Here is a 27,032-nt window from a genome sequence, read left to right as displayed (position 1 = left end):
CAAATGGCAGACTCATGCCCCTTAGAAGGAAAGGCGCCGAGTCCAAGTCGTGCATCACTGTGACACAGAGACAGCTGCTACTGGAGGTGCCCCAAAGCTCGACCACAGAGCAACCATCGCCCCCTACTGGCAGCAGACTGATGTACAGGTTGAGCTGATACTGGAGTGACCTCGGCTAGACCACAGAGCAACCATCGCCCCCTACTGGCAGCAGACTGATGTACAGGTTGAGCTGACACTGGAGTGACTTCGGCTAGACCACAGAGCAACCATTGCCCCCTACTGGCAGCAGACTGATGTACAGGTTGAGCTGATACTGGAGTGACCTCGGCTAGACCACAGAGCAATCAACGCCTCCTACTGGCAGCAGACCGATGTACAGGTTGGGCTGATACTGGAGTGACCTCGGCTAGACCACAGAGCCATCAACGCCTCCTACTGGCAGCAGACTGATGTACAGGTTGAGCTGATACTGGAGTGACCTCGGCTAGACCACAGAGCAATCAACGCCCCCTACTGGCAGCAGTCTTGACACCCGCCGCTTGCAGGCCAGGTGCTGAGTCCACCATGTGCCGCGGCAGGGACCGCTGGCACCGGAGGGGGGGGGGGGTTGCCCCATCGAACGTGCCGAGAAGCGACGTCGTAGCGCTCCGGGACAGCCGTGACGCACAAGGCGAGGGCGGCATTGCCCAAGGGCAAACTCGAGACATCACGATTACACGCAGCGAGGGGGGCACCTGGCATCAGCGGGGCAGCTGTGCATGGTCACAACAGAGCTCTCGGGCGCGCGATCATCAACAGCCCTTCCACGCAGACCGCAGGCGGCAAAAGCAGGCACCAGGCCTGGTCAGGCCCAGGCCTAGCGCCTGCTTTTTGCGGTATCGGGCAGCTGACTCACGCTCGACGCGGATGATCGATGAGGGCTGGCCTTGTCTCGCTAGGCCCGCTAGGCCCGCTAGGCCCGCTAGGCCCCGGGCAGAAGCCTGCGACCCAATTCATTGCTAATGAACAAAGAAGGAAGGAGCGGCGGTCGGACCTGGAAGCTCTGCGATTGGTTGAAGGAGAGCTGCCCGTAGTGCCTGGGGGCACCGTGCGGTGTGGAGGAGGGCGAGGGGGGCCCTCATCCATCCAGTAGCGTATGGACAGGAGTCCTCATGACTATTTCGGCATATGACCAATGGGTTTGCAGCCTGCACCCACGTGACAGTCCGACCACGGCCCATGGGATTTGCGTTGGCTGCCGAGGGTGACAATCCAACATGCACTGACCTGGAAGCTCTGCGATTGGCTGAAGGAGAGCTGCCCATAGTGCCACTGGTTGCCGTAGTTGCCCTCCTTGGACCACAGGGGAACGTCGGCCGCTCCCTCCGTCCGTAGGGACAGGGAGAGACGATAGACATTCCGCCCGTACATGTAGTACCTGCAGACAGGAAACACACAGGGGGACACGAGAGACACAGGTATGAAGACACGGGATACACAGGGAGATGCACAGGGACACACACACACAGGGACACACGCAAAGGAACACACACACAGAGACACAGGGACATAGGGATATGGGAATGACTAATGTCGACCTCGGTTACGCCCATTTGCTTCAACGTTGGGTTACGTTTGGCCAAGTGATGACGTTGCATTTGGCCAACTAAACATTGGCCAAACGTAACGCTCCGATTGCTCTTTGCCTCATTGCCCTGCGGTATTTTGAATGCATCCATCAATAACTCTTCACGCGGCCTCAGAATTAAAAGAAGAAATTACAATGGGAGACGTTTTGGGCGATGGCCCTTCTTCATGGCACATCCATGCGTCGCCTATTATGTCAGTCGGCAAGTTACTCGGTGACTTGGCAAGGAATGAACGAGTAGAATGTAATAATCCACGACTTTAATATTGATAACATCAATGAAAGTAAATTGCCTTAATAACAAATTGTATTACATGTGAACAAAGTAAATACACCTACCTCAGCCACAGTCCGGTTGAAGGACATGGAGTGATGATGTCATGGTGGCCATATTGCATGGGCGTCGTCATGGCGCCCATGCAATATGGAGGCTGTAATGTTGGCCATGTTGCATGGGGAACGTCATGGGAACCACATTGCATGGAGCTGTCTTCCTAGCAGCCGATTGGCCATTGCGGTGAGAGTGATGATGCAATCCCTAGCAACCACTGCCTTGCCCCGAGATTTGCGATCTCACCTCGGATGAATAATTTTCACAACAAAAATCACGGTTTATCCCACGGGATGTTGAGGTCTACTGCATTGCCTACACTTAGGGCCTCCTGTTTTCCAGCCAATTCCGCACAACTCTACGGAGTCCGTAAGGGCACACGAGGAAAGTCCGTGCCCCTCGACACATTTGTGTCTTCCTGCAGCTTCCAGTTGTGATGACAACTTCCTGTTCACGGGGGCGTCTGGGAGCTTCAACCCCGTGAGAAGCTACGACAACAACGCCAACTGGATTGTTCAGTGGGTGCCTGGGCGAGTGGGTGTGTGTGTGGGTTGGTGAGTGCACGAATCGAATTAGTGGGTGAGTGCATGAGTGAGAGGTTGAGTGAGCGGTCAAGTTACTACGAGTGGCGCGTCGGAGCTGTGTCCATCATCATCAAATGCACTTTGACTTTCAAGAAACCTCTAAAGCCCTCTGTCTGTCTGGGTCAGGCTTTCGAGCAGCCCTGAGCTTGGCTCCCGCACCTCTGAGTTGTTGACTTGTCTGCAAAATCTGGCGCATTATAAATGTCATCATTATTATTATAGCTACCCACACCCTCTACACGGCCCCGCCTGTATAGCGATTGCTAAGGGGGCTGCTCGTGAAGTGTGTCATATTCACCAGAACTTGAGGCACGTGGGGATGGGTTCGGGGTCCAAGGTAAACGTGCGGATGCTTGTGGCGGTGCCGCTGTTCTGGTTCCGGATGTAGAACCCTGCGGAGGGGGGGGGGGGAAATCAGGAAAAACAATCATGCAAACGCATGGTTTTGTAACAAGACTGTGCATATGTGTGGCACGGCGTGTTGAGTAGGGGAACGGCAGTGTAGCGGTTTGATTCCTGCTCACGGCCAACACCAGTGAACATTATTTGAACAGGTCATGGGCCTCCCCTCTAGGTCGACTCAGCCTTAACTTAGTACCTGGTGCGGTGTGAAGTAAACATCGCCACTGGGGGGACAACGGCGGCCGGGCGTGGTGCTGGCCACCCACCCCCGGCTGCTTCCAACAGTAATCCGTCTGTTGTCTTTGTACGATTGTGATGGGACTTTGTAGGATGAACGTTGAGATTTGTAAGGGCACGGGGTGGCCAATAAGGTCTGAATTGGTCTGTAATAAGGTAGGGCACTGATAAGGCATTGACAGGTATGTGGTAGTGTAGTGTATAGTGTAGTGTATAGGATGAACGTTGAGAATTATAAGGGCACGGGGTGACCAATAAGATCTGAATTGTTGAGATTTATAAAGGCACGGGTTGACTAGGCCACTGAAAAGGGGTTCACAGGTATGATAACACTATGGTACATGTCGCTTTAATGTGGTTGTTGCGGAAAGATGTATGGTACAGTATCCGATCACAGTCGTTAGGTAATTCTAAAGCGGCGAGTTCACCAAGGTGGTCATCGTGTTGCGCCAGAGTTAACGCCGTGAAGGCCGTTAACATTGGTTGAAAACTTGGTTGAAAACTTCAAATAATAACTTTGGATCTTTACGGTGCATCGTGCCTAAATAGGGGACTCCAAAAATGGACGTCAACGGTATTTTGGCGGGAAATAACCCGTGTAGGTGTTAACTCCGGCCACCAGGGGCGATGGTGAAGCTAGCGTCAGGGCGGGAGTGATGGCGGCCTGGCGTCTGTTTATTTCATTGTTATCCGGCGTGAATGCTCCACTAAGCTGCGGTGTCGCTGTCTATCGGAAGCGACCCTGGCCGTCGCAAATGATAGATCACCATCGTCGTCGTCGTCGTCGTCGTCGTCGTCGTCGTCGTTATCATCACGCGGACATTTATCACGGACAAAGAATCTAGACGCGTTGGTGACATCGATTCTAAACGTGGAGGGGAAAAGAAACGGAAGACCCGGAGAACGATCCACGCGGCCACGGGGAAGAACACGCCAACTCCAAATACACAGCAGCAGGCGTCTGAGGGGCAGGATCGAACCCAGGACCTCCTGTATACTAGGCGAGGTAGTTAACATCTCCTAGCCACCGTGGCCCACGTGTTACAGCATGTGCTGTAACACGTGGGCTCACAGCTGAGCGCGACGTACTCCTACAGTACAGATAAATGTGGAGTCACCGAACTGGACGTAAAATGCTCTCCAGTTAGGAAGTGCTACCATACGCATCGTGTTGTACCCAAGGCGTCCTGCATACCCATGGTTTTGTAACAAGACTGACAAGACGAGCTTGGCTTGACAGCGCTGCTCCTCGATCTCTACTCTTCGGCATCCCATCGTGCGGAAAAACACAAGCCTCTGCGTTGCGTGTGCGTGCGCACCTGACGAATTCCCAAAGGTGTGGTCCACGTCTGGGCCGGTGCTGGCTGGAGAGCTGGGCCCGCTCAACCGCTCCCAGTCGGCGCTGTCGTAAGGGTCCTGGTCCCAGTAGCACCAGCCCGACTCGAAGGAGCAGTCCACCAGCTCCTTGTCTGCACGCAGACAAAGAGTGGGTGAGTGAGCAGATGAGGGTGGGTTGGGTGGTTGTGTGTGTTGGGTGGGTGAGTGGGTGGGCGAGTGAACTAGTGGGTTAGTGGGTGGTTGAGGACTCGTTAGTCCGGAAAAGTCTAGCGCGGTGAAGGGAGTGAGTGGGTGAGTGAGTGAGTGAGTAAGCGGGCGAGTGAGTAAACTAGCAGGTGAGTGAGCGAGTGGGTGAGTGAGTGAGTGGGTGAGTGGGTGAACAAGTGAGCGGGTGAGTAAACTGGCGGGTGAGTGAGCGAGTGGGTGAGTGAGTGAGTGGGTGAAGTACTCGTGAGTTGGGAGAAGTCGAATGCGGTGAAAGAGACGCTGAAGCCTCCTCGCACTTGGCTGCTGTCGGAGGTGAACTCCACGGTGAGCTCGTTAGCGAAGGCCCGCACATCACCAGGGTTGTTCGTTCCCGTCAACGAAGCTGTCACACGGAGAGAGATAGAGACAGAGACCAGCTCAAGTTTTTTTCTGAACCCCTGTTTCAGATCCCGGAAAAGCTCCCCTCTAGGAAAGCAGCGGAGGGATGGGGGGGGGGGGCAGGTGGAACGAAACGTCAGACGTCGCAGCGATCATTAGTTTGTTCGACGGACAGACGGACGGTTGTCAGACGCACGGACGGCAGAGCGCGCTCACCCAGCCTCTCCTTGGCGGCGCCGATCCCCTTGTAGATGTTGACAAAGTCGTACCGGTCTTCGAGATCAAACGCCGAGAAGGTGAACTGGACGGCATAGCCCTCCGGGGCGCTGTTGGAATAACGTCACGACGGTCAAGACTGTTGCCCGGCACAAACCGGCTTCAGAAGGAACGGACGGGAGGAGGGTGAGTGGGTTGAATGACGAGGAGGGAATGAATGGAACAGCGCCTCTTAGTCATTCACTTCACTCACCCAACCATTAACTCACCCATTCACCCACTCGCTCACTCACCCACACATTCGTCACCCACCCACCCACTCACTCACTCGCTCACCCACCCACTAACTCATTTGCCCAATCACTCCCTCACCCACCCACCCACCCACCCACTCATTCTCCTACTCACTCACTCACTCACCCAACCATTAACTCACCCATCCACCCACTCGCTCACTCGCTCACACACTCGCTCACCCACCCACTCACTCACTCACCCAACCATTAACTCACCCATTCACCCACTCGCTCACTCGCCCACACATTCGCTCACCCACCCACTCACTCGTTCACCCACCCACTAACTCATTCGCCCAATCACTCCCTCACCCACCTACCCACCCACTCACGCACTCTCCTACTCACTCACTCACTCACACAACTATTAACTCACCCATCCACCCACTCGCTCACTCGCTCACACACTCGCTCACCCACCCACTCACTCACTCACCCAACCATTAACTCACCCATTCACCCACTCGCTCACTCGTCCACACACTCGCTCACCCACCCACTCACTCACTCGCTCACCCACCCACTAACTCACCCATTCACCCACTCGCTCACTCGCCCACACACTCGCTCACCCATCCACTCACTCACTCACCCAACCATTAACTCACCCATCCACCCACTCGCTCACTCGCTCACACATTCGCTCACCCACCCACTCACTCACCCAACCATTAACTCACCCATTCACCCACTCGCTCACTCGTCCACACACTCGCTCACCCACCCACTCACTCACTCACTCACCCAACCATTAACTCACCCATTCACCCACTCGCTCACTCGCCCACACACTCGCTCACCCATCCACTCACTCACTCACCCAACCATTAACTCACCCATCCACCCACATGCTCACTCGCCCACACACTCGCTCACCCACTCACTCGCTCGCTCACCCACCCACTAACTCATTCGCCCACTCACTCCCTCACCCACCCACTCACTCACTCTCCTACTCGCTCACGAGCTCAACCACCCCGCATGCCCAAAAACCCTCCCACCCACCGGATGATCCAGCGGCAGTTGGCGTTGTCCTCGTAGTTGCCGGGGAAGTTCATGGAGTTGAAGCTCCCGGACGTCCCCGTGAACTGGAAGTTGTCGTCGCAACCCGACGCTGCAGAGAGACACACACACGTGTCGTTGGTCACGGACGTTCCTCATGTGCCCTTACGGACCCCGTAGAGCTGAGAAACCAGGAGGCCCCAGGTATAGGCAATGCTCGTAACATCCAGCTAGGCTGCAATTATAGTAGGCTCCGAAATACCGTGGGATAAGCCGTGATTTTTTTGTGGTTAATTATGTGAATCCGAGTAAGATCATGAATCTGGCAGACATGGCGCAATCCTTCATTCACACAATCCTCTCTCTCCTCGTCTGCCCTGGACATACGTCTGGTCAACATGGGCGAATAGGCCAAAAAAAAAACCGTGGAGAGGGGGCAGCTTTGTAGAGCTCCCTCCGTCGAGTGAGGGCTTTGCACCAGCAGGGCATTGCAGGGTGCGGCAGTGGCGAGGAGATGTAATCTTCCTGGCCTAGCATGCAGGAGGCCGTGGGTTCGATCCCGGACCCTGATGAAGCCTGTGGTATGTTTGCAGTCCGTTCGTTCTCTCTCTCTCTCCGTGGTGGTCGTGTGGACCGTTCTATGGATTCCTACGTGCACTTAAGATGATTTGGCTGGTTCTATAAATTGTTCCCACACGTGATAGGAGTGACGCCGATGAGCTATCATCGCGTGTGTGACCAAGTTGCCTCTCTGACAAAGAGCTAATAGCTCGGTGGGCTTTGGTAAAATAAAATAATCACGACATTTCGATCGCAACACAAGCATTCCTTCAAAGGTGGGAACACCACAGCAAAAGAAAAAATGCTGTGGTGTTCCCACCTGATGAGGTTTCCTTGTGTTGCGATCGAAACGTCGTGATTTGTTTTATTCTATGTTATATTACACTGGTCAACAAAAAAAAAACATTTTTTTCGGGCCTAGACTCTTGCAGCTGTTCTAGACTAATTTCAGGGTGCTGATTCCAAATCTGATCTCAGATTTGCTCTATCGCATCATTTTTATGCAATCGGCATACCCCATTTTCATTGATTTTACCCGAAATTAACTCCGTCACTTATGATTGCAAGTTGTTGCGAGTCAGTGACTGCTTTATTGTTAAAATATGGTGCTGTATTTTTAGGATAGTGTGTTTATAATATCATTTTATGTAGATATCCACATTTATTTAATATTTTTCTTCTGCAATTTTTATTGAAAATGCAATATTTGATATCTCAAAAACCTGATGTGATAGACAAAAACTGATGCCAGATTTGGAATCAGCTCCCCAAAATTACATTAAACCCGTTGGAATACCTTATGCCAGAAAAGGTGTGTTGACCAGTGTTATTTTATTTCTTCCTACGTGACTTTACCGAAAGAACCAAAGAGTATGGATTCCTGCCGTCACGAAAGCATAAAATCAAGAGTGTAAAATTTAGTTTCTACCCGTACCATATGCACGGTTTTGTGCAGTCTACCTAGTGCCGTCGGGGGTTGAATATTGTGGGTGAAATGCGAATTGAATGAATGAGGAGGGCGATGCTAGAGGGGTGTGTCCCCCTCCTTCTCGACTTACTGCAGGAAATTTCGTCGGAGGCGTCGTTGCAGTCGTTGACGCCGTCGCAGCGAGCGGACAGGGGGATGCACGAGATGTCCGCGCACACGAACTGACCCGCGGGACACGGGGCTACGCGCGCGCAAAGAGAAAAACACGCACACACAGTTTTTAGTGGTTTTGGGGTTATTTTCAGTTTTTAGTGGTTTTGGGGTGTTTTTTTCGGTTTTTAGTGGTTTTAGGGTATTTTCAGTTATTGGGTATTTTTTCAATTTTCAGTGGTTTTGGGGTATTTTCGTCTATTTTTAGTGTTTTTTTTTCTTCAGTTTTTAGTGGTTTTGGGGTTTTTCAGTTTTTAGTGGTTTTGGCACGAATGCACACACATTCACATAGAAATTTAGCATCACACAGCGGCCAAGCTGATGCTGGCACGAGTAGTTTCACGGAGCATACATTACAGAGTTTGCCTTTCGTGGGACCCTGGGTAATTTGTTGATTAATTAAGTAGATCAGCCTCAACTAGGCTTATGTCATCCACAACAGGGTGAAGGCACACTGCATAATAGGTTGACTACTAAAGTACATAAGCCTTACGTAGGCCAATGGCATCTACAACAGAATAGAGTGACCCTGAGTCATCCGTTGATGTCTAGAATTGATAAGCCTGAAGTACCATTGGAACCTCATTTGTATGGCAAATGAAGTTCCAATGGTGTAAATGCTTACCCCGAGCTCTGATACTCTGATGGTGCATTGTCTTTGAGTTGTGCGCCTTTTGGCGTCATCTGGTCCAACCCATGTGAGACTAGGCTCTAAGGAAAGCTGTCTCGGGTGTGGACCAATCAACTTCAAGGACAGTGCATATATTATCAGAGTTATGTTTTTTGTTTGCATTATGGCTGCAGGTACTGTGGTCTATGCAGACATGACTCCTTGTAAAAGAAGGTGTCAGTTTTGTTGCCAGATGGAAGGGTAAAAAAACAATTATCAAGCCTGAAGTAGGCCAATGGTCTCTACAACAGGACAGAGTGACCCTGAGTCATCCGTTGATGTCTAGAATTGATAAGCCAAGAGTAGACCAATGGCTTCTACGTGATCCTATGCTGATGCAGCCACACAACCACTTATTCCTACTCGAGCTACGTAGTAATAATCCAATTCGTGTTCCAGAAAATATGTTCTCTAATATATTGATCGCATCATATCCAATTCATATTATGAAAATACGTGTTATAGGAGAATAGACTGTACTTTTAAAATCTATACTCTTAGGTTTTTTTCGGTAAAGTCACGTAGGTAAAAATAAAAAATAAAATAAAAATAATATAAATAATAATAGAAATACAATAAAAAATCACGACGTTTCAGAGGCAACACAAGTCTCCGTCATCAGGTGGGACCGTCACAGCTAGATTTACTGTATCAAGTGAGGCCATGATTTATAATTGTATTTCTATTTATAATTTTATTTCTATTACTATTTCTATAATTTTTTTATTATTATTTATTTTTTACCTACGTTACTTTACCGAAAAAACCTAAGAGTATGAATCCTTGCAGTCACGAAAGCTTCAAATCTTTTTTAATCTGTTTAAGTTTACAATACATTGAGCTGAAACGGTGTGCCATGTGATCATCGTCTGACCTGTTTGGTTGTGGCGGGGTGGTGGAGGGCCTTGACAACACCAAAATTTGGCCGGACTACAACGTTCTAGATTTGAAGCTTTCGTGACTGCAAGGATTCATATTCTTAGGTTTTTTTTGGTAAAGTCACGTAGGTAGAAAATTAAAATTAATAAAAGTAATAATAAAAATAAAAGTAAAATAATTTTATTTTTATTTTACTTTTATTAATTAAAATGTTTTACCTACGTGACTTTACCGAAAAAACCTAAGAATATGGATTACAACGTAGCGGCCTCACTCAAAACCGCCGTTACAGATCACGGTACAGGGCCACGACAAACCCCATCTGTGTTAACCTTCAAACACGAGGCGATTCATCCAGCCACAAGCCACGGAACATTGCGGGGGGAGATCACTCACGGGTGGTGGGTATTATAGGGGTGGGCAGAGGATAGGGCAACTCCGGGCAGGCCCCAGGCTCCAGCGAGATGTCGTCCAGCGCTATCTCACTGCTGCCGGGCCTCCGCCGGGCCTCGAACACAACCTGCAATGGAGAAAGAAAAAACGTCAACCGATGCAGAAAGACCTCGTTGTGACCAGGGGCGGCCCTAGACTAGCTTGCCAGCGACTGGCGCTATAGGGCAAAGCCACGTAATAGGTGCACCCCCCCCAAACCCCAAGGGCAGATCTAGGCTGAGCGTTTTTTGGGTGAACTGTGAAAAATGGTGCTCCTATTTTCAGTTATTTTAACCGTATGTTTTTAAACAGAGGCATCATTATTTGATTTTTCCTTCCATCCGTCTGTCCGAACGATACAGTCTCAGAAATGTTTGGAAATGTATTATTATTCGTATTCCCTCTGTAAACGCACGGGAATTGAAATAATGACATCGTCGTTATTTCATTTGTATTTTTTACCTCGAATTTGGCGCCCCCCCCCCCCCCCCCCCCCCACTTAATTTGGCACCCTAGGCGACTGCCCTACTTCGCCTTTATGGATGGGTCACCCCTGGTTGTAACGCGGTAGGTGCGTTGTTGAAAAGTGCTTAGCCCAATGGGCCTTGGCCAGCCGAGTCTATGAGTCTCTATGTAACTTTATAGATCCTTGTGTAACTCTGCAGAGCTCTATGTAACACGAGATAGATATGTGTTACTCTATTAGACTTTATGCAACAATGGATATTCCTGTAACTCTATAGATATCTGTGTAACTGTATGGATCTCTACATAATTCTACCTAACTGCAATGTCCTGTAGCTGCCGGCACTGCCTCGGGCTGTGGTCGTCCTGGTAACAGGGGCCTTAGCAGCTGGAATCATAAAGCCTGAGTTGAATGATCGGACCTGGAAGTTCTGTGATTGGCTGAAGTTGAGCTGCCCGTAGTGCCACTGGTTTCCGTAGTTCCCCTCCATGACCCACAGGGGAACATCGGCCACTCCCTCCGTCCGCAGGGACACGGAGAGGCGATAGACGTCCACCCCATTCATGTGGAACCTGCGCATAAAGACACACAGGAGGGATGCACAGAGGGATAGAGACGCAGGGATGGACATACACGCAGACACATGGGGGGCGGTAATGGGAGAGAGGTCACGTGGGAGATGCGGGTTGCAATGACAGCAGCAGCGAAGGAGCGGGAAGCCGCCTGCCTCATGTCTGTACGAGATGCGAGAGTAAAGCTAACGGTAACAACACAAACCAACGCTGAAGCTGCGCGTAAACCACGTGACTCGTGATAATGGGTTTTTTCCCTTTTTTCTGGCAACAAAACAGGTGTTAAGATGTTAAAACACCAAACTGAAACCTTTTACAAGTGACTCCTGTGTGGCCACCCCCCGCTCTGAACCCCTCCCATCTACTCGACGTCGCCGCCCACTGTGAAAACACACTCTACTCTTCCTCCTCCTCCATACAGCTCCCTTCTGCTCCTTCATCGTCTCCTTCTCTTCATCCCACCACTCTCTTCGTGTTCATCGCCCTCTCGTCATCCATGACATCTTGAGCCCCTCCCCGGTCATCAGTTCTCCAGCCCCGCTCCTTCTTCTTCTCTCTTCCCGCTGCTGCTCACCTTGAGCCCTGTGCCCTCCTTCACTGTGTCCATCTTGGGGGGCTTCCACCCCAGACTCCCTTCCCTTTCTCGCTCATCTCACGCCACCCGCACCCCCCTCCCCCCCTCGCCTGCTCGCCCTCTTGCGCGACAGACTGCACTCGCCCACCCGTGCACTGTGGTGCGGTGCCACGGCCACGGCGTTTAACAACAATAACAATAATCGACATCGCCAGATTCACAATCGGCAAAGCGTTATTCAGTCGCACAGATGGCCGTGACGTGCGGTCGTATTCACCAGAACTTGAGGCACGTGGGGTTGGGTTCGGGGTCCAAGGTAAACGTGCGGATGCTCGTGGCGACGCCGCTGTTTTGATTCCGGATGTAGAACCCTGCAGAGTGGGGGGACACCAGGAAGAACAATCATGCAAACGGACGGATTCCATAATGCTGTCCGACATGCGCTTGTCTTTTTAGCGCTGGTTATTTTATCCCTCTCCCAGGTGCGCACCCGACGAGTTCCCAAAGGTGTGGTCCACATCCGGGCCAGTGGTGGGTGGAGAACTGGGACCGCTCAGCCGCTGCCAGTCGGCGCTGTCGTAGGGGTCTTGGTCCCAGTAGCACCAGCCCGACTCGAAGGTGCAGTCCACCAGATCCTTGTCTGCACGCAGACAAAGAGTGGGTGAACTAGTGGGGTGGGCAGGGGTGGGGTGGGAACTCGTGAGTCGATTGCAGTGAAGGGTGTAAGTAAGTGCACACAGACAAAGAGTGGGTGAGCTGGTGAGTCGGTGGGCGAGCAGGTGAGTGAGTGTGAGTGGGCCACTCTGCTCTCGCTGGCCGTACTTGTGAGTGCCGAGATGTCGAACGCGCTGAAGGAGACGTTGAAGCCGCCATACGTTTGGCGGCTGTTGGAGGTGAACTCCACGGTGAGCTCGTGGGCGAAGGCCCGCACATCGCCGGGGTTGCTGACTCCGGTCAACGAAGCTGTCACAGGAAGTGAACGAGGGAGAGAGAGACAGACATGGCGAGAGAGGGGCATACAGAGAGATGGAGAGACGCACATGACAGAGACACGGAGAGAGACATGGTGAAGGGGAGGTAAAATCTACGCTTGACTCTAGTTCATTGAAAACACGGCGGTGACCGAGTGGCGTGCATTGGCGGCTCCTGAAAAGATGTTGCTGAAGCGAAGTGTCTTGCCTCACGGCAGATGTGGAGCGTACATTCACAGGAAGTTCCTGTTTTTATGCTAATTTTGGTCACGTGACCAGGAAGTTACGATTTTAGATTTCCACTGTACCACGCGCGCGTCGGCCATTACACAGATAAGTCAAGATGGCGGCATGCATCGCATCTCAGTGAGACCACAGCCGCACTTGTCCATTGTGGGAGCTTAAGAAGCGTTGTCTGTAAGTTGTTTATATTCCTATAATATTGGCAATGCTGTTGTAATGTTGGAATGACCGTTATAGTGATGTAAATGCCTTTATGGTGACGTTAAGTTGTTGTAGTAAATACGAGGCCTAGTTAGTAACGAAGCCTGCAACTTTCCTTATTGTGGATGTTACTTGTGATTTAGTAGGTCGAGTCAGACTTGTGCCTATGTTGCGATCCTGAGAGTAAAGATAACGAAGTATCTCATCCACAGTTTAGTGGTATGTGTAAATGCTGTACATTTGGGGTGCAGTGGGATGAATACACGATGTGCCTCTATGCAACGCACCGGCTTGTGCTTTGTCTAGTTGTTCAGTGGTAATGTAGGGGCCTGGTCCTTCCAGGATCTATTGTTATCTAAGACAATGTTCTGATGTTGTGGTGTTCATTGTGTGGGTGTTTCCGGATTATAACAGATGCTGTATCTGTGTTTTCTCACCAGTTTTACCTTGTTACAATCAATAAATGACGATTGGAGTTGGACGTTCATCCTGGCTCTGAGGGTTTATTGAACGCAAGGTTATCTATTCAACTAGCGGTGCAACGCAGCGCACAGCGAGGCCGAGATACGAAGCGATGGTCTGTGGACGGCTGTCGGAACCGTAGATGGCACAATGCGCTCACCCAGCCTTTCTTTGGCGGCGCCAATCCCCTTGTAGATGTTGAAAAAGTCGTTCTGGTTTTCGAGCGCAAACGCCGAGAAGGTGAACAGGATGGCGTAGCCCTCCGGGGCGCTGTTGGAAATAACGGCACGGCGGTCAAGACTGTCGCTCAACACTAGCCGGCTTCAGAGGGAACGCGCGGGGGGAGGGCGAGTGGGTCGCATGTCGATGGGGGGATGAAAGTAATGGCCCCGGGCCAGCACCCACCAGCCACTCACTCATCCGCTCACCCACCCAACCCAACCACCCACCGGATGAGCCAGCGGCAGTTGGCGTTGTTCTCGTAGTTGTCGGGGAAGTTCATGGAGTTGAAGCTCCCGGACGTCCCCGTGAACAGGAAGTTGTCATCACAACCGGAAGCTGCAGAGAGACACACGTGTCCTTGGTCACGGACGTTCCTTCTGTGTCCTTATGGACCCCGTGGAGCCGCGCGGAGATGGTTAGGAACCAGGAGGCCCCAGGCATTGGCAAAGAGCGTAACATCAAGGTAGGCTGTGATTGTAGTAGGCTCCGAAATACCGTGGGATAAGCCGTGATTTGTTGTTGTTAAATATGCGAATCCGAGTAAGATCATGAATCTGGAGGCAAGACGGTGGTTGCTAGGGATTTTGTCATCACTTTCACTGCACTGGCCAATCAGCTGCAAGGAAGACAGCCCCATGCTACGTGGTCGCCATACCGTCCCCCATACAACATGGGCGCCATGACGACCCCCATGACGTCATCACTCCATGCGTTTCAACAGGTCTGTGGCTGAGGAAAACATATTTACTTTATTCATTTGTATTACATATGTTATTAAGGCAATAATTGATGTTATAAATATGAAAGTTGCGAGTAATTATTGTTCTGCTCATTAATTATCGGTTTACTGTTTGCTATACTTTTTGGTTTTTTCGGTAAAGTCACGTAGATAGAAAATTAATAGATCACGATGTTTCTATCGCAACACAAGCAACCGTCATCAGGTGAAACAGACACAGCAGGAGAACCGCTGACAATTGGCGCAGAGAGCGGTCTCCCAACCCACCGCGAGTTTTCCTTCTGAACCTCAACGAGCTTCAGTGTTTCCCAACTCCCTTGGGTGCTACGGTAACGGGTGCCATGGTAACGGGTGCCACACGGTTCAAGTTCAGTTTTATTTATTAGGTATAGCCCTGTGAGCCATTCGGCTCTTGAATCGGGTGCAACTGCAACAAACAAAAAACAAAAACATGAACAAGAAAACATCTTAAAGTGCATATGTGACTAAGTGCAAACAGAAAATCCAAGAAAAGACAGCAAAATATTGCAGAAAAAGCACCATACACCAACGCTGTGTGCAAAAATCCCAGTGGGATGCAAGTCAAACAACAACAACAACCACAAGACAACTTAGATTAAGGCCATCAGTCTTACTCCGTACTACAACAAACAAACATGGCCAAACCAGTAAACTTTTCGAAATCACCTAAATAAAGCAATGAAACAGTGATCATAGGAACTGTGACAGAATTTTCACCATAAACGACAAACAACATGTACTACCAAAATCCTGCAGCCATAGCTGGCTGCATGAGTAACTCCACAACAGCAGGGTGCCACATGGTAACGGGAGCCCCAGCGAGTCATTGCTCACGCCGCGTTCAGGGTCGCGCGAGCCGTTCTGTCGCCCTTGACGAGGGCAAGACCAGAGGGGCAGAGGTCGCAACCGGGTACCCGATACCCGGCTACCCGTTTGCGACCCTGATGTGGTTGGGTATGGGTACGGGTAGGCCTTGAGTCACTGGTGAGTCACCGTTTGTCACTCATTTTCCAACATCTTGTCTCTTCTCACAATTCAAGTTCCTAGAATCAACCCACCCGCGCCTGCAACATGGCTTCATCCCAGAGGTCGCAATCGGGTACCCAATACTCGTACCCTACCCGTACCCGGCCAGGCACGGGTAGCTGAGTATCGGGTAGGGTACTGGTACGGGTACCTGTTTGCGACCCTGGTGCGGCCGGGTACGGGTACAGGTAAGGAATCAAAACCGATTGCGACCTCTGCAGAGCGGTAACTCTTCCCCCTTCCTCTCGACTTACTGCAGGAGGCTTCGTCGGAGGCGTCGTTGCAGTCGTTGACACCGTCGCAGCGAGCGGACAGGGGGATGCATGAGATGTCGGCGCACACGAACTGACCCGCGGGACACGGGGCTACGCACACACACAAAGACAAAGATCCCCCGTGTAGCCTTAACAGACTTTTGGGGGCAAGCGCTGTTCGTGAGCTCCTAACGAAGGCCGGCACGGCGTACAGGGAGGGTGGGTTGGCGAGCACCACGCCCGACCGCCTTTGTCTGCCGAGCGGCGATGTTTACACACCGCACCAGGTGCTCATTTGAGGCTCAGTCGACCTAGGGGAACTAGAATTTTTCATTCTACGCTGGGCAGTAGGGCCTTCTCGAGTGTGGGGCCTAATATCTGGAACTCTCGTCCGTGGGCCCAAAGGTTGGATCTGAGCACCAAACAGTTCAGGATACTCTGCAAGACGCATTTTCTTCCTTTTGGCTTTTCCTTGAGTATGTCCTCTCATTTAGCTTTTTTTTTCACATGTCTTGATTTGACATGTAGAACTACCTTCGTTACATTTATACTGTAAAGTTTTGCGATACCTTCTTTAGTAGGGGCGAGTTTTTACTCAAATTGCATGAATTTGCAAATTGTGAAAACTCTTTAAAGGGCGCTGACCCAAATCTTCTATAAATCGAATGGAAGCCATTTTTAACTACTCGGCCCGCACGGCGATTTGTAACGCGGCCATCAGGAGGAAGACTCACGGGTGGTGGGTATTATCGGGGTGGGCTCAGGGTAGGGCAACTCCGGGCAGGCCCCAGGCTCCAGTGAGATGTCGTCCAGCGCTATCTCGCTGCTGCCGGCCCTCCGCCGGGCCTCAAACACAACCTGCAACAGAGGGGAAGCCGGTAACCAATAACCGTTAACCGAAAATATTGCGAACCGTAACTGACAATTGAAGATAAAGATGATTGTTTTCGACTAAAAACCCGTGATTAGCTTTTTCAGCACTGGAGCAAGTGCATAGTGGAACAGGGGGCATTCGTCCCAACCCCACACAGAGAGGCGCCCAAGGCGGGACTCAAACCTAGGCCCATTTTTGCCATGAGAGCCACAACATTCACCACTGTCGTCCAAAAAAACAACGTGTTGGTGAAGTAACGCCTGGAGGCACCGGGGGGGCCCTGATCCAGTAGTGGATCGAGAGGAGGCTTCATAACTATTTCGGCATATTACCAATGGGTCTGCAAACCGCACCTTTGTAACATTCAGACCACGATCTAACCCTAAAAAAAACCTTTTATGGATGATATTGATTGCAAAAGCCTACGTGTTAAACAGACCATGGCCAATTGGGCTGGTGAGGGTGGCAAATGCCATGCACCGACCTGGAAGTTCTGTGATTGGCTGAAGTTGAGCTGCCCGTAGTGCCACTGGTTGCCGTAGTTCCCCTCCTTGACCCACAGGGGAACGTCAGCCACTCCCTCGGTTCGCAAGGACAGGGATAGGCGATAGACGTCCACCCCATACATGTGGTACCTGCACATTAGGACACACAGACGGGCAGAGTCAGACACAGAGATGGACACAGGGACACAGAGATACACAGGGATGGGCATACTTACACATGAACACACACAAACAGAACAGGACACTCAGCAACACACACATGGATTCTGTTACCAAGCACTGTGTGGAGGCAACAGCAGCGAGGTTTGTGGATCATACACAATTTCAGCAGCGTTGATTCAAGACAAGCGAAACTCTGGACTGGGTTTTGATGCATGGTGACTCACTGGTAGAGGTAGACTTTGCTGGTGAACTGACAGGATGTCTAGAGGTTTAAGGGTGTTATAAGCACCCTTCGCTAAATATAATTCAATAGCAGAGCTGTCAGATCCATGGACATAGGGTTGGAACATGTGTTCCTTCTCACAATGGCAAGGGTCCAACCATTTACATTCTTGTCCAGTGTGATTTCAAATTATTCCCACACCACTGTGGAGCTCCTCATAAATGGGGACATGTGGTCGCATTCACCAGAACTTGAGGCACGTGGGGTTTGGTTCGGGGTCCAAGGTAAACGTGCGGATGCTCGTGGCGACGCCGCTGTGTTGGTTCCGGATGTAGAACCCTGCGGGAGAAACCAGGGAGAACAATCATGCAACGCAAGGATTCTATAATGGTTTCCAACATGCGTTTGTACTTTTAGCGCTGGTTTTTTCTCTCTCCTAAGTGCATACCTGACGAGTTCCCAAAGGTGTGGTCCACGTCCGGGCCAGTGGTGGCTGGAGAGCTGGGCCCACTCAGCCGCTCCCAGTTGGCGCTGTCGTAAGGGTCCTGGTCCCAGTAGCACCAGCCCGACTCGAAGGAGCAGTCCACCAGATCCTTGTCTACATGCAGACAAAAAGTGGGTGAGTGAGCGGGTGAGCAGATGAGTGGACCACGCAGCTCTCACTGGCCATGGTCGTGAGTGAGCCAGCAGGTGACTGGGTGGGCCGGAATGTTCTCGCTGGCCTTACTTGTGAGAGCAGAGAAGTCGAATGTGCTGAAGGAGGCGCTGAAGCCGCTTTTGACTTGACTGCTATCGGAGGTGAACTCCACGGTGAGCTCGTGAGCGAAGACCCGAACGTCGCCGGGGTTGCTTGTTCCCGTCAATGAAGCTGCATCATGGAGGAGGCAAACTTGAACATCATCACCACTACAATCACCCAACACCAGCTCAGATGGACTGGCCACGTTGTTAGGATGCCCAACTCCTGCCCTCCTTAAACAGGTCCTGTATCCCAAACTAAACGCAAGACAGTGTGCCCCTGTAGGACAGAAGGAGCGCTACAAGAACAACGACTTCAAGAAGTGGCCACATCAACACCACCAACTGGGAAGACATTGCACAGGACAGAACCACACGGAGGAAGATTATCCAAGATGGGGTCACACTCTACGCAAAAAGATCTTCACCGTGCCACAGAGGACAAGCGGCAACAACTTAGGAAGGAGGTTAACCACCAAGAAGGCCCAACCCATTATCCACCACCATCACATTCCCTTGCCCACACTGCAGCAGAATCTGCGGATCTCTTATCGGCCTCTTCAGCCATCTGAAGATCCCCAAAAATAACCCACCAGGAGGACAATCATACTCGACCCTGAGTGATCGATGATGATGATGACCGGTCTACCAATCCCTCGGTCTGCTCACCTTGGAGCTCCTTGTCAGCGCCCAGTCCCTTGTAGATCTTGAGGAAGTCGTAATTGTTTTCAAGATCAAAGGCCGAGAATGAGAATTGGACTGCGTAGCCATCTGGGGCCCTGTGGGGAAAAGAGTGGGCGCGTGGTCAGGATGTGACCACGGGCAGGCCAAGGAAATGGGCCAAGCCGTGGTGCATTCGGGACTCTGGTGCAGAGGTTCACGGTTGGAATACTGGCCGGGTCACCCTCGCTCGCTAGCTCACTCACTCACACACACTCAATCAAGCTCAACCACCCATTCACCCATTCACCCACTCACCCACCCTCCCACCCACCCACCCACCGGATGATCCAGCGGCAGTTGGCATTGTTTACATAGTTCTCAGGGAAGTTCATAGAGTTGAAGCTCCCGGATGTCCCCGTAAGCAGGAAGTTGTCATCACAGCCGGAATCTGCAGAGCGATAATGCAGGTTGGTTATTTCATGAACCAGCTCAGACACTCACTCGCTCACACTCATTTACCCCCCTGCTTATTCAATCACCCACCCACTCGCTTACTCACATTTTGTCGTTTGAGGCTTTCGATGGCAAGCTCAATAAGCCAGTCAATTTATCCTGACCCCTCACTCCGATTTGGCCCTCATACCAAATATCTCTGCGAATTGATTCCACATCAGAGGACCTAGACTTTGACTCCTTGTCCACTGGCGAGTATCCAAGTCAAGACAGGGCAGTGACACCACTTTGAGGACCCAAGATTTTCCTTGGGGTGGGCATCGAGGAGGAGAAATATCCTGGCTTGCCAGGAGAAGGCGGGCACAGCCTTCTCCTGGCAAGCCAGGATATTTCATCTCCGGTTCCCTCCCACATTAATTCGGAGTTTGCCAACCCTCCCTAGAAAGACCACAGGGCTCGAGCGATCGTTAGTAGCGCTGCTGCCTTGAACAACTTTCGTCCGTGACTTCCCCGCGCCTCTGAAATTATGGAAATCATTGACGTTCCCGCTTTAACCCGGCGGCATCGGGGGTAAACGTTGGGGATGACGTGGAGAGAAATGGGAGTTAGAGAGGAAGGCATGGCGGGAGGGGGACCTTCCCCCCCCCCCCGCCCCCCGCTCAACGTACTGCAGGCAACTTCGTCCGAGGTGTCGTTGCAGTCGGTGACGCCGTCGCAGAGCGCGAGTAGAGGGATGCAGGAGATGTCCCCGCACACGAACTCATCCGGAGAACACGGGGCTGCATGCACACAAAGATCCCCCGTGTAGCCTTCAGTGCACTGTTGGGGCAAGTGCTGTTTCCGAGCACCTATGAAACCCGGCACGGTGCACGAGGAGGTGGGTGACTAGCACCATGCCTGGCTGCCTTTGTCTCCCTAGTGGCGATGTGTACACACTGCACCAGGTACTCATTTGAGGCTCGCTCGACATAGGGTAAGCTCAAAACCTGTTCAGAAAATCGTCACTCGTGTTGGCCGTGAGCGGGAATCCAGCTCGGGTCACCGGCCTGATAGAGCGGATGGGAGGAGGCACAATGGAGCGGAGGGGGAGAAGAAGAAGGCAAAAGAGTGATCGCAAGAGCGGAGAATGTCTGCTGCTGCAGCTGCTGGCGTCCAATGTTTGTAGACAGTCTGGCGTCTGTAATAGCAGCTCAGGATAATGCCCTCGTTTTGGTAGTCATGGATCGGCTCAGGCTAGGCTCTGGCTCCGGTGAGCCTAGAACCAGCGAGCCATACATAAGCCAGCCATGGATCTGTCTCTCTCTGCGAGTCTTTAGTTCTCTGTGTGAGTCTATGGGTCTCTATGTGAGTCTATGTATGGGTCTCTGTGCGAGTCTATGGATCTCTCTGTGAGTCTATGGGTCTCTGTGTGAGTCTATGGGTCTCTGTGTGAGTCTATGGGTCTCTATGCAAGTCTATGGGTCTCTGTGCGAGTTTGTGGGTGTCTGTGCGAGTCTAAGGCTCGCAGTGCCAGTCGATGGCAAATCGTCTACATATCTGACAAAAGCCATTTCCGGGCCCAACTCATCCCGGCTCAGCCTGCACGTCGATTCATAACGTGGCCATCAGGACCACGAGGCTCGGCGGAAGACTCACGGGTGGTAGGGATTATAGGGGTGGGCGGGGAATAGGGCAACTCCGGGCAGACCCCAGGCTCCAGCGAGATGTCGTCCAGCGCTATCTCGCTGCTGCCGGCTCTCCGCCGGGCCTCAAACACCACCTGCAATGGAGAGGAAACCGGTAACCAGTAACCGTTGACCGGGAATAACATTTGCGAACCGTAACCGAAAATCGAAGACGAAGATGATTGTTTTTGACAAAACCATACAACGAGGTTTGGAACACTGGTACGCATGATATATATATTTTTTTATTACTGAATAATTAGATTTTCAGCACAGAGAGGAGTCCGAGTTGGGACTTGAGCCTAGGCCTATTCTTGTAATGAGGCCACAACTTTGGCGTGGGGGGGGGGGGGCTCATCCAATAGCAGATCAACAGGAGGCCCCATGACAAGTACGGCATATTGCCAATGGGCCTGTAAACTGCAGCCCCGAATTTCAGACCGTGCCCCGTGGGACTTGCCTTAGCTGCTGACGGTGACAAAGCAGCGTGCACTGACCTGGAAGGAATTTGCTTCTATGAAAGAGAGCTGCCCGTAGTGCCAAACGTTGCCGTAGTTCCCCTCTTTGAGCCACGCGGGAATATCGGGCACTCCCTCCCTCCGCAGGGACACGGAGAGGCGATAGACGTCCACCCCGTACATGTGGAACCTGCGCAAAGGGACACGCAGAGACGGGTGTACAAATATGCACGCACCAACGCACGTGGACACACAACACAATGACATGCACAGACATGTGGCGTTTGCAAGTTTCTTGTCACACAGCCGGCCGGTGGTGGTGGTTACGCCGCACATGGCTGCCTGTTTGTCAGCAATGTGGAGGCAGCAGCAGCGAGGATTGTGGATCACACACAATTTCAGTAGCGTTGAGTCCAGTGGACCGGGTTTGGGCGGACGGTGACTCATCGGCAGAGGCAGACTTTGCCGATGAACTGACAGGATGTCTACAGGTAAGGGCCCATTGTTTACATTCTGGGCCCGTGTGATTTCAAACTATTCCCACACCACCGTGGAGCTTCTAGTGGAGGGTAACGTGTCATCGTATTCACCAGAACTTGAGGCACGTGGGGTTGGGTTCGGGGTCCAAGGTAAACGTGCGGATGCTTGTGGCGACGCCGCTGTTTTGGTTCCGGATGTAGAACCCTGCGGGAGAAACCAGGGAGAACAATCATGCAACGCAAGGATTCTATAACGGTTTCCAACATGCGTTTGTACTTTCCTGTTTCGTTCACATTAGATCATCTTTACGAGGGTTACCGTGACCCAACTTTGCACACAGACCTACAGGCAGGCTCATTGACAGCATTCTCAAGCATGGACGGATGGACAGACGGACATACAGACAGATGGACAAGTGGATGGGTGGATGGGCAGACAGAGAAGGATGGATGTCCACTCCTTGGCCTCTCGTAGGGCACGGCATCCATCATGTGGGAAAACACAAGCCTCTGCATTCGCGCGCACCTGAAGAATTCCCAAAGGTGTGGTCCACGTCCGGGCCAGTGTTGGGTGGAGAGCTGGGCCCGCTCAACCGCTCCCAGTCAGCGCTGTCATAAGGGTCCTGGTCCCAGTAGCACCAGCCCGACTCGAAGGAGCAGTCCACCAGCTCCTTGTCTATACACAGACAAAGAGTGGGTGACTGAGCGGGTGAGCGAGTGAGTGGCTGAGTGAGCGGGTGAGTGAGTGAGCGAGCGAGCGGGCGAGCGAGCGAGTGAGTGAGTGAGTGAGTGAGTGAGTGAGAGGGCCACGCAGCTCTCGCTGGCCATACTTGTGAGTCCGGAGAAAAGGAACGTGGTGAAGGGAGTGGGTGGGTGGGTGTGCGAGCGGGTGAGTGAGTGAGCGGGTGAGCGAGTGAGTGAGCGGCTGAGTGAGTGAGCGGGTGAGCGGGTGAGCGAGTGAGTAAGCGGCTGAGTGAGTGAGCGAGCGGGTGAGTGAGTGAGTGGGTGGGTGAGTGAGTGAGTGGGCGGGTGAGAGGGCCATGCCGCTCTCGCTGGCCATACTTGTGAGTCCGGAGAAACGGAACGTGGTGAAGGGAGTGGGTGGGTGGGTGAGTGAGTGGTTGAGTGAGTGAGTGGGTGAGTGAGTGTATGAGCGGGTGAGTGAGTGTATTGTGTGGTGATGTACTCGTGAGTCCGGAGAAGTCAAACGCTGTGAAGGTGGCACTGAAGCCGCTGTCTGTTTGACTCGCGTCGGAGGTGAATTCCACGGTGAGCTCGTGGCTGAAGACCCGCACGTCGCCTGGAATGCTCGTTCCCGTCAACGAGGCTGCGATGCGGAGAGACGCACACGCACAGAGAGAGCGGGACAAAACGAGAGAAAATGGTAGAGGGTTATTAAACAATAACCGGTGTAACTGTTGCACCGCGGAGTTTGAGTAACCAAGTAACCAAGGCACCGATCGGCACGTGCGCGTACAAACAGTACAAGCCGCACGGCGATAGGCCTCAATCACCGTGTGGTTACGTTTGCCCTCATTTGTCAGTTAAAATGGAAAAGTTGCCTTGTGGTGCGCAGGGGCTGGAACGGTCCCCTGTACATTAAGCAGCCCGCTTCCTTAACACCCTTCTGTTCCTCCCTTGAAGCCTCTAGTACCCATAGACTCCACACTGCCCATAGACTCAACACTGCACCATAGACTCAACACTGCACCATAGACTCAACACTGCTCACAGACTCAACACTGCTCACAGACTCAACACTGCACCATAGACTCAACATTGCCCATAGACTCATCACTGCCCATAGACTCAACACTGCACCATAGACTCAACACTGCCCATAGACTCAACACTGCCCACAGACTCAACACTGCTCACAGACTCAACACTGCCCATAGACTCAACACTGCCCATAGACTCAACACTGCCATAGACTCAACACTGCCCATAGACTCAATACTACCCATAGACTCAACACTGCCACCCATAGACTCAACACTGCCCACAGACTCAACACCGCCCATAAACTCAACACGGCCCATAGACTCAACACTGCACCAGACTCAACACTGCCCATAGACTCAACACCGACCATAGACTCCACACCGCCCATAGACTCAACACTGCACCATAGACTCAACACTGCACCAGACTCAATACCGCCCACAGACTCAACACTGCACCATAGACTCAACACTGCACCAGACTCAATACCGCCCATAGACTCAACACTGCACCAGACTCAACACTGCCCATAGACTCAACACCGCCCATAGACTCCACACCGCCCATAGACTCCACACCGCCCACAGACTCAACACTGCACCATAGACTCCACACCGCCCACAGACTCAACACTGCCCATAGACTCCACACCGCCCATAGACTCCACACCGCCCATAGACTCCACACCGCCCACAGACTCAACACTGCCCATAGACTCAACACTGCACCATAGACTCAACACTGCACCAGACTCAACACCGCCCACAGACTCAACACCGCCCATAGACTCAACACCGCCCATAGACTCAACACTACCCATAGACTCAACACTACCCATAGACTCAACACCGCCCCCCATACATTAAGCAGTCGCCCTCCTTCCCGTCCCTCCACTATAGCCCTTTGGTGATCCCTATGAGTCTTCTGTAATGGTCACTAATTCCTTCTCATTTTGCACCCCTCCCCTGCCAACAAAATCGCATTCGTTTTAACTGCTTTCAAACTTTGGAAAAGCACCTTGAGCCGAGGCGCTATGTGAAGATAAAGCAAGATCTTGATGTTTAAGGCACGTTGGGGTTGCCGAGTCGTTCCGACAAGAGCCACGCCCATGCAATGACCGTGCACACTATTAAGGGTAATAACAAATCCCAAACAAGAACCGGGCGACGTACGTTCGGCACGTGCGCGTTCCAGACTCGACGCACGACGGCGGCAGACTCGTGCCTGAGATCGGCAGCCACGTTCATGGAGCAACATCCCGAAAAAGCCACAACGCAATACCCACAACCGCGTGCCTCCCCCAACAGTATACTCTTAGTTTTCTCGGTAAAGTCACGTAGGTAAAAAGAAATGAAATTAAAATTAATAAATAAATAGAAATCACGACGTTTCGGAGGCAACACAAGTCTCTGTCATCAGGTGGGACCGTCACAGCCAGATTTGCTGCATCAAGTGAGGCAGGGATTCCAAGATGCAAGCTCTTACATACAAGTTAAGGGGGGGGGAGCTTATCAGAATGTGGTAGCCAATGAATGGAACGTATTGGGAGGGGGGGCGGGGCTAAAAGAAGTGTGCGTAGATGTCGACGTGGACGTGTTTGTGTGCAAGCCCCTGTTGGTGCACATGTCCCCCAACAGTGTCCCCTTCACGTAAAGCAATAAAGCACGACCATCCGAGCCTGCACTATTTCAGCAGCATTGATTCAGGCCAAAGCGAAAAATAAACTCCCGACCAATTACGACGCGCGGCGTCTCATCGGCAACAGAGTCGGGCTCGGCTCGAACCAATGCCGGCGAGACTGCCGGTCCTGGAGATCTCGTACAGACAGCGGAGCCCGGCCCCTTTGCTGCGATGCGGTGTGGGGTCCGAGTTCGACGCATGAGCTACCGGTCCACCGATCCCTCGGTCCGCTCACCTTGGAGCTCCTTGTCGGGGCCCAGGCCCTTGTAGATCTTGAGGAAGTCGTATCTGTTTTCAAGCGCAAAGGCCGAGAACGAGATTTGGACGGCGTAGTCATCTGGGGCCCTGCGGGGAAAAGAACGGGAGTGCCGTCAGGACGTCGGGCGCGCGGCGGTGCCGGGGACATGGGCAGAGGTGTTCCCGGTTGGAATACTGGCCGGGTGACACTCACTCCTCACTCACTCACTCGAGCTAATCCACCCACCCACCGGATGATCCAGTGGCAGTTGGCGTTGTCGTTGTAGTCCCCGGGGAAGTTCATGGAGTTGAAGCTCCCGGACATCCCCGTGAGCAGGAAGTTGTCGTCACAGCCGGAATCTGCAGAGGGACGATGCAAATTGTTTTTTTTTATTGTTCACACGCTCACCTCACCCGCTTGCTTGCCCGCCCACTCGCTCACATCTTGTTGATTGCGGTGTTCGACGGATGGCCTGATGAGGATAACTGCCCCACATTGCACTGCAGCTTTCTTGAGCCCACACTTATTTATTGTCCTATTAGTGCTCCGCTCATAACTCTGCTCTAGTTTTTCCAGTCACTTTATGCCGACCCCTCTGTGAATTGATCCAACTGAGAGGAACCCTAAGACTCATTTTTCCACTGGCTCGTAACCGAGCCGAACCAGCACGATGACCCCACTTAACCCGTTCGCATTCCGATGATGTTCGCGTACTAAGCTGAGCTATTTAAAACTATCTTCTTGGTTCTTTCGGTAAAGTCACGTAGAATGGAAATAATAAAATAATAAAAATAAAACATAATAAAATAATTCTCACGACGTTTTTTTTATTATGTTTTATTTTTATTATTTTATTATTTCCATTCTACGTGACTTTACCGAAAGAACCAAGAAGATGAATCCCTGCAGTCACGAAAGATTTAAATCGATATTTAAAACTATTTTATTACTGTTACTGGGTAAGGCCCACTGAGCTATGTAGCTCTTTTTTCAGAAGCGACCAGGCCACAAATGATAGCTCAACGAAGTGGCTTATTGCGTGGCAATTTACAGCTCTAAACGCGTGTTGTTTCTCAATGTGGAGGGGAAAGCCGGAGGATGCGGAGAAAAATCCACA

The 27,032-nt window shown here is 51.8% G+C and overlaps 1 protein-coding gene across 1 annotated transcript in view; it reads right to left on the bottom strand.

Moving 5' to 3' along the window:
* Positions 1-743: 743 nt before the first annotated feature.
* LOC133358589 (MAM and LDL-receptor class A domain-containing protein 1-like) overlaps positions 744-27,032 on the bottom strand; it is a 68,151-nt gene continuing 41,862 nt past the window's right edge. The window contains exons 28-58 of the mRNA XM_061576956.1: positions 26,166-26,274; positions 25,913-26,022; positions 23,459-23,599; positions 22,799-22,948; positions 22,384-22,477; positions 21,833-21,983; positions 21,307-21,430; positions 20,340-20,450; positions 19,558-19,666; positions 19,225-19,334; positions 18,545-18,685; positions 18,266-18,415; positions 18,063-18,156; positions 17,411-17,561; positions 16,787-16,910; positions 16,053-16,163; positions 14,240-14,348; positions 13,951-14,060; positions 12,736-12,876; positions 12,404-12,553; positions 12,191-12,284; positions 11,189-11,339; positions 10,266-10,389; positions 8,241-8,351; positions 6,625-6,733; positions 5,324-5,433; positions 4,971-5,111; positions 4,504-4,653; positions 2,844-2,937; positions 1,270-1,420; positions 744-755 (exon numbers count right to left, since the gene is read on the bottom strand). Coding sequence (XP_061432940.1) covers positions 744-755; positions 1,270-1,420; positions 2,844-2,937; positions 4,504-4,653; positions 4,971-5,111; positions 5,324-5,433; positions 6,625-6,733; positions 8,241-8,351; positions 10,266-10,389; positions 11,189-11,339; positions 12,191-12,284; positions 12,404-12,553; positions 12,736-12,876; positions 13,951-14,060; positions 14,240-14,348; positions 16,053-16,163; positions 16,787-16,910; positions 17,411-17,561; positions 18,063-18,156; positions 18,266-18,415; positions 18,545-18,685; positions 19,225-19,334; positions 19,558-19,666; positions 20,340-20,450; positions 21,307-21,430; positions 21,833-21,983; positions 22,384-22,477; positions 22,799-22,948; positions 23,459-23,599; positions 25,913-26,022; positions 26,166-26,274 — 3,737 coding nt within the window. The remainder of the gene's footprint in view (positions 756-1,269; positions 1,421-2,843; positions 2,938-4,503; positions 4,654-4,970; positions 5,112-5,323; positions 5,434-6,624; positions 6,734-8,240; positions 8,352-10,265; positions 10,390-11,188; positions 11,340-12,190; positions 12,285-12,403; positions 12,554-12,735; positions 12,877-13,950; positions 14,061-14,239; positions 14,349-16,052; positions 16,164-16,786; positions 16,911-17,410; positions 17,562-18,062; positions 18,157-18,265; positions 18,416-18,544; positions 18,686-19,224; positions 19,335-19,557; positions 19,667-20,339; positions 20,451-21,306; positions 21,431-21,832; positions 21,984-22,383; positions 22,478-22,798; positions 22,949-23,458; positions 23,600-25,912; positions 26,023-26,165; positions 26,275-27,032) is intronic.

This window comes from Lethenteron reissneri, chromosome 62 (genome assembly GCF_015708825.2).
Source record: "Lethenteron reissneri isolate LAM-NWPU_2019-01 chromosome 62, ASM1570882v1, whole genome shotgun sequence".
NCBI lineage: Eukaryota > Metazoa > Chordata > Hyperoartia > Petromyzontiformes > Petromyzontidae > Lethenteron > Lethenteron reissneri.
Note: the sequence above shows the minus strand (reverse complement) of the source record. Positions and strands in the feature narration are given on the sequence as shown.